Raw genomic sequence first — 15,888 nt, 5'->3', positions numbered from 1 at the left:
GTTTCTTCTCCATGTCTTGTACTAGGTGAGTAACCATCATTGAACATGCTGTGTGCCAAATCAAAACATAACTTCAACATATGTCAGATCTCAGGAGAGGTGGTGAACGTAGTAGAAACTGAAAATTTTCCAGCAGTATTTTTCTTTAAATAAGCACTGTCAAAGCAGCAACTCTTCTTTTAAATCATAAGGTCATTTCTTTACAACCTAGTCAGTCCTTGTTTTATTTGGGCTGTGCTCTTTCAAGCAACTGACTAGATTTCCCTTCAACAGAATGTTGTGACTCACTTATCTCCCCCATAAAAATTACAGGGAAGAAGTGCATTTAAACTGAAACATAGTTTGTGCTTTACATGCAAAGAGTATTCTAAAGAATATCCTCCCAGCTTCAAACCCAACTAAACGCACAGGCTTCATAAAAAGGCATTTTTATTAGGCCTCTATAAAGAAGTCTCCACAATGAATAGCACCCTAAAAAAAAAAAAGGAAAGAAAGAAAAAAGCATATTCAAAATAAAGTCTGTGGCAAACAGAGGAAACGAAAATCACTTTGAAGTGGCCAATGGCAATAGGTATAATGCATAAATCTGAGTAACTTTTGGAGCATTATTCTAAAATTATTTTAAATAAATCCCAATTTCTAAATAAAACATTTAAATAATTTTTTAAAAATTTCTGTCACATACCATAGTCTAAATTCAATTACCTTCAGAATAGAACTGTTCTTCTCCACTTCATTTATCTTATTAGAACATTGCTCAAAGTGAAGGATTTTTTTCCCTAGAAATGAGTCAGACTTAACTAAAAATGGGGATCAACTCAGAAGAGTTTTGTGGCATAAACAGCTAAAAACATCTGCAGTCTGACAGAATTTCAGTTTGTTCACTTTTAAAAGATTTCTTCAACATTCTAATGAGGGGCAATTTTTCTTTCATAATACTGCTGATTTAAGAACTGCTACATACACCAGTAGCCAATTTTCATGATTAGAAATGGTATTATGTCAGCACAAAGGTTGAGCTGGACACATCAGCTTTTCAACAGGAGAAACATCAATGGCATCTGAAGGTAGCACTGAGTCTCCTGAACAAACTAATGGTTACTTTTTCACAAAATATGAGCACAATCTTTATGGACTGACTAGATACCACTTCCTTACATTTAATCATAAACTTTGATTATGCACAAAGCATGACCATAAACAGTGAGGTTAATGTTATTTTCCTTGCCAAAGTTCGTTTTGTATAAATCAGTTGCATCAGCATTTGTTCTCAAACTATGAGGTTCTGTAAGAACTAAGGACATATAGTTGTAGGGTTACTCCTCCATTATCTGCAAACTATTTCCCCGACACTAACACATATAACTTAGCAATGAAAACACTTGATACAAGTGATCTATATGCAGGAGCTCCGGCAAGTTAAACCAACAAAACCATAGCTGCCGTAAAACTGTAGCTATTTCCCTACCAGAGGTAGGTTTAAAGACCCACTGATTTAACAGTCGAATCTCATGTCTATAGCTTCATCCAAACTTTTATCATCATGTGTACTGGCAGCTAAAAACGTTGTTACTGGGGACCCTGTGACATTAATTACACTGGTGCTGGTACTAGCATTGCGCACAGCAATGCTAGTCACGTTAATGCCCAAAGTGAGCCTGGTCTGCTCCAAGGCCTTTTCTGGCACAGCAAATGCCTCCAGCTTCTTCTCCCCATTGGCCATATAGGAGTTTTGGCAGCCACGACATATACAATCTAAGCAGGCTTTGCGGTTAGAGTAGCAAGGGCAGCGTTGGCCGCGGCATGTAAGAACACTTGGATTTTGAGTAGCACGCCCACATTTACACCCTTTCTTTTCCTGGGGTTTTTTATACACAGTCTTGGTAGGACTTCCTGGCATAAAATGATGACTAGGAATCTTTTCCTTTACTGTTTTGTCTTTTTTAAGAATACCTGGCTTGGTTTTAGAGTGAGATTTCTTGGATCCATGTTCATGACTCTTTTTCATGCTTTTAGCAGATAAAAGTACAGTTTTGCTGATTTTGGGTGTTGTGCCTCCATTGGGAACAGTTGCTATAGGTTGAAGAGAAATTTTGCTCTCCCGTTTCACTGTCACAGGAGCAGATGCCCCCAGTGTTGGGCCTCGGATAATGGTAGAAATTGGAAGTGGCTGAACTTTCTCACTGTCGCTTTCTGATCTGGATCGTTTTCTATTCAATTTTGCTACCTTCGGAGTTGCTGCTGTACATGATAACCCATGAAGTGCAGGACTGGTGGACATAAAAACATTATGGCTAAGAGACTGGGAAGAAAGCTGCAGAAAAGGTCCATTGGATACAGTGGCTTCCAAGTTGGGCTGCAAATTAGGGCAACAGACTTCTGTGTTTGAAACAGTTTCTAAGCTGCGGAGTACTTCCTCAACACTCAGTAACAAAGAGTCACCAGGTTTTATATCTTCACTGAAACTGCAAATATCAATGCCTGTGGAGCATAAGTCAGTGGCTACCGTGTCACAGACAGGTGGCAAACTGTCAGACAGATCCTCAGTTTTTATGTCAACAGTGTTACATACATCAATTGTATTTGAATGTTCAGGTGAAGGAATATTTATACCAAATCTATCTATTGAAAGCCCATTATAAGTAGGCAAACCATTGATAACAGAACTGCCAATAGCAATGCTGAGGGTGCTTTCAGATACTGGAGATAAACTAGCTTGAGGATCAGTTGTGGGTTCTGAGGTCGAAGGTAAAGGGGAATGTGTCAAACACAAAGTAAAGGATGAATCTGAGGGTTTTTCCGTCTCCTCACAAAACAATGATCCATCATTAAGCAAAGCCAAAATATCAGAAGAACAGTCGACTGCTTCTATTATATCCCGTGCCAATGTAGTCTGTGTTATATATTCACAGAGTTTTTTGTAGCAGTTCACTAGGATGCTTAACTGCTTGTTTTCCTCAAACTGCTCATAGTCTTTGCACCAGCTACATGAAGGCTTCATCATCATTTTCTTGCCTTTACAACTTTTGCAGACATAGTGTTGGCAGGTGGAGTTGGTGGGTGCAATAGGATCTTGTAGCAAATGTCCTAAGAAGGAAAAAGGAGGAAAGCAAAGATTTTAGTAAAATAAATTTATAATTTCATATACTGAAGTTGAGATTATAAGTAATCTATTAAAGTTAAGATGGATTAAACTCACCAGACCAGATAACAAAACATGTAACTTACAGGAAACAGAAAAATACTCAATAGCTCACTTCACTTCCATGCCATATTCCCCATTCCTTTATCTCAAACAGAATCTTCCTCAGTCTGCATTTCTCCCCCAAATCAGTATGTTCTGGTCCACTTTCTTATTCTCTTCTCCAAAGGCTAGAAAGAGGTGGTGATCAGTCACTAAAAGCACAAACTAGGCTTAAAACTCTTGGGACCTCAACCTAACCCAACTGTTGGTAATGCCACAACATACTGAGCACAGTCATACTGTTTATTTTGTGTTAGACATGGGAAAAAGATAAGAGCAAGAGAGAGTTAGTCCCTGTCCCCATTAAACATCCTTTGAGGGCATTAATCATTCAGTACAATGGCATCTTCACAGAAAAAAGTACAATTTCAAACCATTTCATTGTATATACCAGTCATAAACTAAGAGAAGACCAAAATATAGTTATGATGGAAAAGAACTATATTCATTTATTAAAAAAGGAAATATTACTAAATTCTTTTATAGAAAATCAAAATACAATGACAATGGAAAGAAGTGTTTAAATGTAGTTAAAAAAAAAAAAACAGAGTATAATACTGGGCTCAAAGTCTTCTGACAGAATACACAATGACCGTGGTCATGAACCACAAGTATCCAAAGTATAGCAATATAGTATAAAAGTGAAAGTGATCCCCCAACTTGATATAACTCCTAAACTATAAATGATCTATACATATGAATTAAAAAGGCGAAAATAACTAGCTCCCCAAAGAAGCAACTGCTCATTGGTTCCCAATTCAGGACAAATAGTAATTAACTCAAAGCAGCACCTGTTTTCTTATATACATTACATAATTTAAGACTGGGACAGAAAGTACTTCTGGTTATAGCTAGTGAAATCAGCAAACCCTCTCCCTTAAAAGCAACTATAAACCTGAAAATTTTTGACGAAGAGTCGTTTTCACAGCCAAAGACATAAAACCATGTGAGAAGCATTTATGTTTGAAAAACTGATTTCAGGTAAGGACAGTGGGAATCTGTGGTGTTCTGTTCCGGGGCTACCCAGGTTCTACCCTACCACCCAGCTCTATCAGTGTTACCCTGTGAGAACCGGAAGCTGCTGTGATGGAAGGGGACTCATTCCACTTAGTACAGAAGACAATGCATAAACATGGAGGCATTATCACTGGAAGTGACTTGTCAGAAGCTGGCCAGTTGGGGAGGACAAACGGCTCAGCTCTTACTAGCCTGAGGTTACACAAGCTCAGGTTAGACAGAGAGGCCTCACACAAGATGGCAATTTTCCCCTAAGTTGATCTATAAATTCAATATAATCCCTTTGAGAATCCCACGTGGCTTTTTCTTTTTTAAGAAATTAACAGAATGATTCCAAAATTCATATGGAATCACAGAGGACCTGGGACAGCCAAAACAATGTTGAAAAAGAACAAAAAAGTTGGAGGACTTACACTACTAACTTTACAATCTTCCATAACCATAGTAATCAAGACAGTATGGTAATAGCAAAAGGACAGGTACATAAATCAATGGATCAGAATAGAGAGTCCAGAAAGAAATTTACATTTATGGTCAACTGATCTATTTGACAAGATTGTCCAAATAATTCAACAGGGGAAAAGAGTATTTTCAACACACTGTGTGAGACACTTTGATATCCCAATGCCAAAAAATAAACATATACAATATACACAAATAGTAACTCAAAGTAGATCATACACATACAAATCTAAGAGCTAAAATTCAGAAGCAAAGCAAAATGCAGGAAAAAACCATGACTTTGGGCTGGGCAGTATTAGATGCATCATCAAATGCACAAAAGGGGAAGAAAATTGTAAAATGGATATTCACAAAATAAAAAACTTGTGCTTCAAAAGTCACCATTAAGAAAATGAGAAGATAATCCATGGACTGAGAAAAAATATTTGCAAACTGTATATCTGATAAAGGGCTTACAACATGATACATTAAAAACACTTTATGCAAATCAATAAAAAGACAATTCAATTTAAAAATTGAACAAAAGATTTGAATAAACATTCCACCAAAGAAAATATATAATAAGCACATGAAAATATGCCAGTATAATTAGTTATTAAGGAAAGTGAAACTATGGCATACTGCTACACACCTACTAGTACGGATAAACTCAAAATGAGGGATAATACCAAGAGTTGGCAAAAATGTGGAGAAATCAGAACCCTTCTATATTACTGGTGGGAACAGAAAATGGAAAATCACACTGGGAAACAGTTTGGTAGTTTCTTTGAAAGTTAAACAGGGCTTCCCTGGTGGCGCAGTGGTTAAGAATACGCCTACCAATGCAGGGGACACTGGTTTGAGCCCTGGTCCGGGAAGATCCCACGTGCCGCAGAGCAACTAAGCCCGTGAGCCATAACTACTGAGCCTGGGTGCCACAACTACTGAAGCCTGCGCGCCTAGAGCCCGTGCTCCACAACAAGAGAAGCCACCGCAATGAGAAGCCCATGCGTCGCAACAAAGAGTAGCCCCCGCTCGCCACAACCAGAGAAAGCCCACGCACAGCAACAAAGACGCAATGCAGCCAAAAATAAATAAATTTATTTTTTTTTAAAGTTAAACATTTACCATACAAACCAGCAACTCTACTCCTAGGAGCCTATTTGAAGACAAATGAAAATATACATCCATATAAAGAGATGTTTGTGAATATGTATAGCAGCATTACTCAGACAAAAACAATCCAAATGTCCATCAACTAGTGAATAAACAAAATGTAGTATATTCATACAAAAGAATACTGCTCAGCAATTAAAAGAACTATTGGTACAAGCCAAATCATGATGAAGTGCAGAAACACTGTGTTAAGTGAAAAGCCAGATGCAAAAGAGTACATTATTGTATTATCCCATTTATATAAAATGTCTAAAAATGACAGAAAAGCAGAAATAGTGATTGCCTAGGTCTGGGGGCAGGAGCATGGGTTAAATGGGCACAATGGAACTTTTGGGGGTGATTAAAATGTTCTAACATCATATCGTGCTGATGCTTGTACAACTCTAAAAATAAATAAATAAAAACGCCTTAAGACAAGGCCCCAGTAGTTACAGAGTCCAACCTTCTTTCTACCCAATACAGGAATCCCTTAAAGTACCCTTGACTTAATCTAAGGAAGGCTGTAGGGGATATTAATACATACAGAGAGATGTGTACACGCTTAAAAGGATAAACCGTAAGGTTAAAAAGAAATACGTTATCTACTGGGAAGGAGAGATTGAACAAAGTGAAAAGGGACAGCATTTCACTATTCTAGGTTTAATCTGTTTGGTAGCATTTAACTTTTAAACCATGTAAATATTTTACATAATTATATAACAAAACTAAAAAATTTAAAGGAAATTCCTACAGATCAAAAGTAAAATGTACCAAAACTGTAATTTCTTATCAAATTGATGGTATAACTATTCAGTTAACTACTTCAAATGACTTTAAAACAGAAAATTGACTCTAACGTTACATCCTTGTTTTGTTTTCAGAAATTACATTTATTGGTGGTAGTGTTGATAGTTATTATAAAGTGTTAGTGTCTAATTGTAGGATAAAGTAAATGCTGATGTCCTTGAGAATCTAGATATTTTTTTTAGTAGGAGGAAGGAAGTCATAAGATGTGAAAAGTAAAAAATCCTGTAGTCCTGAATTTCAATTGGATTTATCAGTATGAACTCATGTTTTCATCTTAAAAGTACATATTATACACTGAAAAGGCGTGGCAACAGTGGCAATGAACTCAGATAACCATGTTGAAAAACAATTTCTATTCAAAGGAATCAGAGCTTCTTGGACAAATGGCTGATTCTAGATCTGTGGCATAAGTTAGACGAGATGAGTTTTGATTACCTTCTTATGCCGGAAAGCAAGGAAACTATCAAAGATCCGGATAACATTAAAGGGACTCAGGAGCAAACCTCAGAGGTTTCCAGTGACCAAAGATGAGAAAATCTGAGCATGCATAAATGCAATGGAATATAAAGCACACCTAAAATGTTCAAATCTCTAGAGTTCATTTAAAAAAAGGGAAAAAAATCAGACGCTAGTGAACCAGCTCATTAGTTTGAAAACTGGTAAATAAAGAGCAAGAAGCAAGTATTTATTCTGATTTACCTTACCTATATATAAGCTAAACCACCAAATAACCAAATCACAGATGAGAAGTTTCTCTTTATGGGAATAATGTAACTAATAAATGAAGAATGACATAATTTGAATGTCATCATTTTATAAGCCCTAATGATTTGCAAACTGTACAAGCTAAGTGATAAGTAAGGATTACCTCTTCTGGCCTTCATTCCATCACTGATTTTCTTTTCACCAGTCATGTCAATCAAAACCTCCCGGGAGGTACCAAACATCTTTAAAGGACTTACACCCTCCACATCTGTGTATTCTTCTACGAGATTTTAGGAGACTATGCCTAATACTAAGAACTGAAAATAGGTTAGAAAACACAAAAATTATCACTTATTGATTCATAATTCCACCACCAATGAGTTCCTAAGAACTTCCACTATGTGGTCTCATATTACCTACTGGATTGCCCAACCATTCCTCAACACAAATATTTGAAATTTTAATCTATCATTAAAGATGCCTATAGGCAAACTTGTTTTATGTACTCAGCTAAGTATCCTAACCCTCAAAAGCATCCCAGAGGGTTCTCTTTACACCTCACAACAAAGGCAGCTCCAGTGATACAGGAACAAAGAAGTTCAGAGGCTTCTTAGAGCTGGGGTAAGTGTTAGCCATATACTTACTACATGTCCCTAAGGAAACTCCTCCCTGCAAAACTAAGAAATGTCAGGTAACACTTTTAAAATTGTAAATATACATCTTATACTAGAAAGTAAAATGGATGGGCAATCTTAGTCAAGCGGAAGTGCATCACTTACTGGCAGACTGTACTATAAAAACTGGGTAGTATTTGGGGAAAGGTTTAATTTGCTTTAGCTTACATCATGTTCGCTATAGTTTCACACTCAAGTACAAAAAGACTTGCTCAAAACACATCTTCAGACCTTAAAAATTTATAGTTCATGACAAAAAGTTTTCCCACTGCACTGCCTTGAATTCTTAATCTGCAATATATCACAGGAATTATCTTCCTTTACATAATATCAATACAAGTTGTCTTCTAACTAAATGAATTTGATATTATGTGCCCTGTTTAAATAATACTAAATGATGCTATACTGACCCTAAAAATACTAAAGACTAAATTTCATTTTTACTCTTCACTTTAATAGAAGTTACTAATTCCTTTTTTATTCTCCCTCTCCTTCACTTTTCCCATCCCCAAATCACCCAATTATAATTTGAGACTAAAATTTCATTTTAGATTACCACAACAGTCATTCTGGGAATTTCTGGGAATACATAAATATTGGCAAGAAATTTGCTAAGATATTTAATATCAGATTTTTTTAATGCTCTTAGCCTGGTGAAACTTTTTATTATAGTAGTTCCATAAAGTCAGAAAGTAGTATAATTAATCTTCATATACCTATGTATACCAGATTCAATAATTATCTAGATTATGCCACATTTGCTTCATCTACCCATCTTTTGTTCTTAAGTATTTCAAAGCAAATCCCAGCAAACCTCTAAATACATCAGTATATATCACTACAAAGTACATTTTCTTATGTAATCGCAATGCCATTATCACACCTAACAAAATCAATTATTTAAATAAATTTTAAACCAAATTTAGGTTTAACTTAAGGGAAAAAAATCTTAAAGCCCTAGAAAAGGGCTTTAATTCTGACATAAAAAAAAAAACCATTTCAAAAGTTATGTTCTTCTCAGTAAACATACTTTTTAGCCATAAAACGTTCCTTCTATTAAACAGATTTAACATAGACATTCAAATCACTACTTTACAGTATTAATAGACCAAAGGTAGCACTTGGACTGGTTGCCACGCACTTTATCCTTACCCCTGAGAAGAATAACTGACAGCATCAAGAATTACAAAGCAGCCTAAGTTTGAAAGAGAGACCCACAGCACCAAAATAAATAAGCAAACTGTAAGTAGGTCTCAAATCAGCTTGCCCCTTTCTCCATACAAGGGATAGGCACAACTCCTTAGTATAAGCAAACAAAGGTATGATTAGTTTTGGCAAACTCTTCTAAATACATAACTGATTCCAACTTCGAACAAAGCCACTGGTAATTCATTCACTTCAGAATACCATTGGTAAAAGTGGACCATACTATAAATGTTATGCTGACATGCAGACTACCAAGTAAATTATGCCTTAACTGCTTCTGAAACAAGATCTTTTATTCTCCTTTGTACAGTGATTGTGTTTAACCCCACTAATATCCTGACCAGATGACTGGGGGAAATTAAGTTTAAGAAGTGCGGAGAGAGGACACAAGAAAAAATAAAACCAATAATGGCTAAAATGCTTAGCAAAACTTAGTGAATGACTAAAAAACGATCTTGTGAACACTGGACCTGGCAATAATAATGATCATAAAATAAAACCTACAAAAGCTACAAAAGGTTAAAATCTGACAGGGACAAACTAGATGTGAACAGCAACAGAGAGACTACAAAATCAATTCCTCATTCTAAAGCTTACATGGAAAAGAAATGATCCCAATGAAAATAATTTCAGTAAAATGAAAACTGAAAAAAGTAGAAAATGGTTTAAGGAATTAAACTATCTCAATGGCTTAATTTTGTCATTTGACCAAAAAAAGCATTATATAATTCTAACAGGCACAAAAAGAGCACTGATCAGAATCAAAACATTCTGTATTTACCACCACTCGTCCAGAATTCCTTCTCCTGGTAATGCTTCTATTACAGCAACAAGGAATGCCTAATCAAAAACCTCAGATAATGCAAGTAATTTTTTATAAGCCTTATTTGTTGTTGATGAGATGACACTTCAGGATCAGGGAAAATTAGCCAAGTCTCATATAAACAAATCCTAACGTCACTATCAGAAAGCAAAAAATGCACACAGGCAGGTCACGGTTAATAATTAAAACAATCATACCATTTCTCCAAGAAGCATTCTTGGAAACCAGAGTATTAAACAGTCAAGGAATTCACAAAAAGAAATAAATCTTATGATACTCAGATATATGGTATATACGGAAAAGTATCTGGAAAGAGGGAAAAAAATCAGTATAGAACTCCACAGCTGTCAAATATGTGGTATCCTACAAAAGAGAGAAAGCAGTTTTCTGCTTTTACTGATAATGTAAGCAACATGAAACAGAAGGGATATCATATAAGATACATTTCTACATACTAACTCAATAAAATATGCTTTCCATCACAGCTTAAATTTGCTTCCCAACAAATGGACCCACATCAAAACTGATTAGCAAAATTAAAGGTTACCAGATACTTATATTAAAGCTCTAAGGCAAAAGGAGGAAAAGAATAAAAATGAAAAATTTCACTTGCTAAAATATAATAATTATATTCATTGAGATTTTCTTAAAATCATTACTAAAGGAACTTTAAAAAAATAGTACTAACTGGTTATCTTAAAATACTCAAAAAAGTAGAATTCTTAAATAAGAAGTTTCTAGGTTCACTTATGTTACTGATTCTAAAGCCGATTTCCTCAGCAATCACTACTGAATAAGATAATGTACTTTTCATCAGCCATTCCTTTCCAAATGGCCTAAATAACTGTACTGACCACCTAAATACAGACAGTCACACAGAAAGAAATACAGAAAAAGAAGAGAGAGGGGGGGAAAAAAAAGCTTTATTAGCAGCAAAAAGAATTTTGTTGCCAGCCAGATCACATTGCTGTGAAACTCCTGAATCCAAGAGAGGACAGTAACTTAAGCAATGACAAAACATTTCAATGAATGATGACAAGTGGCACACTTGGTCTTGGAAAGGCACTCTCAAATGTTGCAGACATAAAAACTTCAAATATTTTGTTCAGAAATGCAGTCTTGGATTCTTCTGCTATGCAAATCTCTCCTGCACCATAAGGGCAAGGCTCTTTTTTTATAGACTCAATCTGACTCAATTTGTTTCAAATATACGTCATACGTTTCCATTTTCTACAGTATGACCAAAAAAGAAAAAAATTCTTTGTCCAGATTTTAAATTTTCTCAAGAGAAGTCAATAAAGGGACTTCCCTGGTGGTCCAGTGGTTAAGACTCCATGCTTCCACTGCAGGGGGCATGGGTTCAATTCCTGGTCAGGGAACTAAGATGCCACATGGCAAGGCCAATAAACAAAAAAAAAAGTCAATAAAAACGTGTGAGCCTGATCTCAAAGCGGGGCGGGCAGCGGGTGGCCTTTAATTTACAAAAGGTGATAAAAATGAAACTGCAGAAACACTAGTAATGAATGATTGGGCGGGGAGAGGTCAATTAAATGCCAAGATCTTTGTTCAACATGTTTGAGAAGGTTCCTTTTTGTTCCATTACAAAACATGTTCTTTCTAATAAGAATTTTTTTCTGTATGTTTGGCACTATACAAATTGATCCTTTTCTTTCATTATATTATTACGTGACTCTTTCAACATTTACCTGAATATTTCTCATAAACATGAAAAACTGGTAGATGTTAAATCCTTTGAAGCAGGGGTTCACAGCCTGCTAGGAACCTGGCCACAAAGCAAGAGGTGATCAGCGAGCGAGCAAAGCTTCATCTGCCGCTCCCCATCACTCCCCATCACTCGCATTACCATCTGAACCATTCCCCCCTGCCCCCAACCGTGGAAAAACTGTCCTCCCTGAAGCCGGTCCCTGGTGCCAAAAGGGTTGGAGACCGCTGCTTTAAACTTTACAAATCTGTTACAAATCAAAGAAGTTTTAAAGTTCATCATTGTTGGAAGTCAGGTTCCTAGGCAGTGAAACTCTTGGGAGAGAGGTCAGTGTGCTGAAAGTTTATCAGGTGAGGAAAGAAGGGGCAGAAGAACAAATTAGGCTGGGATGTATCACAACGAAGGCCTCAGATGACCCCACAGGGAGCTCTGAAGCTGGGAGGGCTCTTCAAGGTTGTCCTATGGTGGCACATGGGAGCCAGGTCTTTAATGGACTAGTCTTTGAATGCAGGCTACTCCAAGGAAGGGGATGTGAGCTTGGGTGAGTGGCTCTCTTCAGCCAACAGCAATTCCCAGGGAAGTCTGACAACCCCAGCAACACTCCCACTAACTAAGAAAATGAAGTCCTTCAGTCCTGAAGTGGGGATTTGGGTAGTGTATACATAGCATCCACTACAATTAGTAATTTTAACTGTCCAAATCTGATGAATATGAGTAAAAAAAAATGTAATAATGATGATGTACCTTTAAAAATGACTAGCCCTTGGGCTTCCCTGGTGGCGCAGTGGTTGAGAGTCCACCTGCTGATGCAGGGGACATGGGTTCATGCCCTGGTCCAGGAAGATCCCATATGCCGCAGAGCGGCTGGGCCCATGAGCCATGGTCACTGAGCCTGTGCGTCTGGAGCCTGTGCTCCGCAACGGGAGAGGCCACGACAGTGAGAGGCCCGCGTACCGCAAAAAAAAAAAAAAAAAAAAAAAAGACTACCCCTCCATTCCTTGAAGCTATAAAGTGACTAAATATCTAAGTTCTTTCTAGCTCTAAAATTTGATGATGCTAAGATTTTATGGCAAGATCTACAATGTATCAGAAGTCTTGCATTTGAATACCATTAACTGTTTAGGTGATAAGTATTATCAATATATTAGAGTTGTATACTGAAATTTTCGATAAAAGTTTCATAATAAAATCCAATGAAAGCCTGCATATTTCCACTTCCCTGTATATTTTCATAATTTCAAACTTACCGACTTAACATATTTAAATATTCTCAAGTCTGATGATCTTTCTTCTTTTCAAAACCCTTCCTAAAGGTACAACTAAAAACTGTCCAAACAAACCAAAAAACAAAAAATACCTTCAACCTTCAAGCAGCCTTTAAAACCCAAATTCTTTCGTTTTTTTGTTTTTTGTTTTAAATATTTATTTAGTTATTTAGTTATTCATTTGGCTGCGCTAGGTCTTGGTTGCTGCGTGCAGGATCTTCACTGCAGCGTGTGGGTTCTTTTTTTTTTTTTTAAGTTGTGGCATGCGGGATCTAGTTCCCTGACCAGGATGGAACCCAGGTCCCCTGCACTGGGAGCACAGAGTATTAACTGCTGGACCACCAAGGAAGTCCCTAAAACACAAGTCTTTGGAATGACATACGTGGCCTTTCAGAATCTAGCCCACACCCACCTTCCCCCCAGAATTTTGTAACATTAAGCTTTCTCCACAAACTCCATACTCCATTCTCACCTGGCCATTCCAAAACAAGCAATGCTTGCTTACTCATTCCTCTGTGATCTGCTCTTCCTAGAATGTCCTTCTTCCTTCCTTGCATGGTAAACTATTTATTTATTTATTTATTTATTTTTTTCTGCGTTGGTTCTTCGTTGCTGCACGTGGGCTTTAGTTGCGGTGCATGGGGGCTACTCTTCATTGCGGTATGCGGGCTTCTCACTGCAGTGGCTTCTCTTGTGGATCACGGGCTCTAGGCTCGCGGGCTTCAGTAGTTGTGGCACGCAGGCTCAGTAGTTGTGGCTCCTGGGCTCTAGAGCACAGGCTCAGTAGTTGTGGTGCATGGGCTTAGTGACTCCGCTGCATGTGGGATCTTCCCAGACCAGGGCTTGAACCCGTGTCCCCTGCATTGGCAGGCAGATTCTTAAACCACTGTGCCACCAGGGAATTCACTAAACTATTTACTCTTTAAGGATTGACTCAAATATGACCTCGGAAAGGAAGCCTTCCTTAATTCCTAGCCCTCAAGTTTGTTCAAAAAGCACTTTGCACATTCTCCTATTATAGCACTTATCACATTATATCGTCACCATTCACTGGGTCTCACTCAAGGCCGGAAACTTGTTTATCTCTGTATCCTTAAACCAGTGTTGGCACATAAGCCAGCAACTAATAAATGTACAATGAATGAATCATAAAAAGCACACTAGAGTTGGGAGTGACCTTGGAAATAAACTTGTCCCATGGCCTCATTTTAACCAAGATGGCCCTTCATAAGATTACATAGCTAGTTACTAGCAATGAGAAATAGTAGCTTAGTCTATTGATTCCCAATCTAGTATTCTTTCTACTTAACCAGCAGCATCCCTACTTCCGCTACTAAGTCCGTGGCATCCACTGAGACAATTTTAGCTTCTTTTCACTTATCAAAAAGAATGATCACTGAAACTGGACCATAACAGAAATCAACATACTAACCACAAGATGTAAAACCTTTTGGGGGAAGGAGACAGAAGAACAGGTACTGGCAGTAACGAATAGTGAGTGGGTCAGGAAGAGTGAAACGAAGGGGAGAATGGATGACCAATAATAGTTTTGTGACAGTCAGGAAATCTTTACTGCATAGAAATTGGAGCTACAAGAGTCCTGCCTGGATTCTCTACACACCAAGCTTAATTTTTAAAGTCAATCTTAAATGTTTTAAGTGAACATATATGCTATAAAGCACTGTACTACCTCCTCTGTAAAGAAAGCCCAACAAAAAAACCCTCAGCCTGCATATCAGTCTATGAATTTACAGCATGAGAAATCTTAGCTAAAGACTGTATATATATATGTATATATATACATATATATGTATATATATGTATATATATATATTAAATGGGTGTTATATATATAATATTAAGTATAAAATAATTAAAATATGTACAGTTGGTTTTCGTAAGTGATATCACTTTAGAAAGCATTATTAGTAGTAGCAGCATTAAACTGATGCTGATCAACCCCAATATATACATACACCTTATTCTTCCTGTGGTGTGAGAGTAACTATGCTGACTCCGAGTCATATCCATTCAGCTTAGATTCAATCAATCTGTAACAGCATTATCAAGGCACATATAAAGACTGGGAGAATATACTTCTACTGATGTCAAAAGTCTGACATAGGGCCTGAACAATAATCCTTCCATAATCCAATCCATTGATCTAAATATCCCCATTCTCCAACCTTACCAAATGAAGAATTGTTTAGGCTATCTTCGTTTAAGAAAATATTCCTCTTTCCTCAATCACTTCAACGAGTAACTTCTGAGGCCCTGCTATATGCCAAGCACTGTGCATTTAACAAAGGATACTTGGACCTTTTTTACATCACTGAATTACAGCACCAATATTACACCTCAAAATTAAAGATGTAAAGTATGTCTTGAAACAATAGTAAGAAATCTCCTAGATACATAAACACATGGGAATAATAATCTGGATTCAGCTAAGAACAAAAATGACAATACCATAAAAAGATCTTATGTATCACTTAGCAAATGGGCATAGATGAATCAACTGTTTTAGACAATTTAAACTGTCCTTTTTAAAGCTTGTTTTTAGTTTTACAAAACCTGTGCCCAATATACTTTTTTGCAGACATACGTTGAAGTCTAAACCTCTTAAAAATCTTTTCATTAGGCGAAATTCATGAGTATGAATGCTACTCATTGGGTTTGACATATATATACTAATATGCATAAAATATATAACTAATAAAAAACTGCTGTATAAAAAATAAAAAATTCAAAAAAAAAAAGAATAAGCTCAAATCAAAGAGAAATGAATTTGAAATCAGAGAACCCTCTTAAGAAGACAGCACTATTTT

The 15,888-nt window shown here is 36.8% G+C and overlaps 1 protein-coding gene across 1 annotated transcript in view; it reads right to left on the bottom strand.

The window, feature by feature from the left end:
• Nucleotides 1-45: 45 nt before the first annotated feature.
• Nucleotides 46-15,888, bottom strand: part of MSL2 (MSL complex subunit 2) — a 35,788-nt gene continuing 19,945 nt past the window's right edge. Inside the window, exon 2 of the mRNA XM_079922192.1 lies at nucleotides 46-3,087. Within this exon, the coding sequence (XP_079778318.1) occupies nucleotides 1,496-3,087 (1,592 nt within the window). The 3' untranslated portion in view covers nucleotides 46-1,495. The remainder of the gene's footprint in view (nucleotides 3,088-15,888) is intronic.

The sequence above is a fragment of the Stenella coeruleoalba genome (assembly GCF_951394435.1).
Source record: "Stenella coeruleoalba genome assembly, chromosome: 5".
Classification (NCBI taxonomy): Eukaryota; Metazoa; Chordata; class Mammalia; order Artiodactyla; family Delphinidae; genus Stenella; species Stenella coeruleoalba.
The sequence above is the reverse complement of the archived record's forward strand: the minus strand, read 5'-3'. Positions and strand labels throughout refer to the sequence as shown.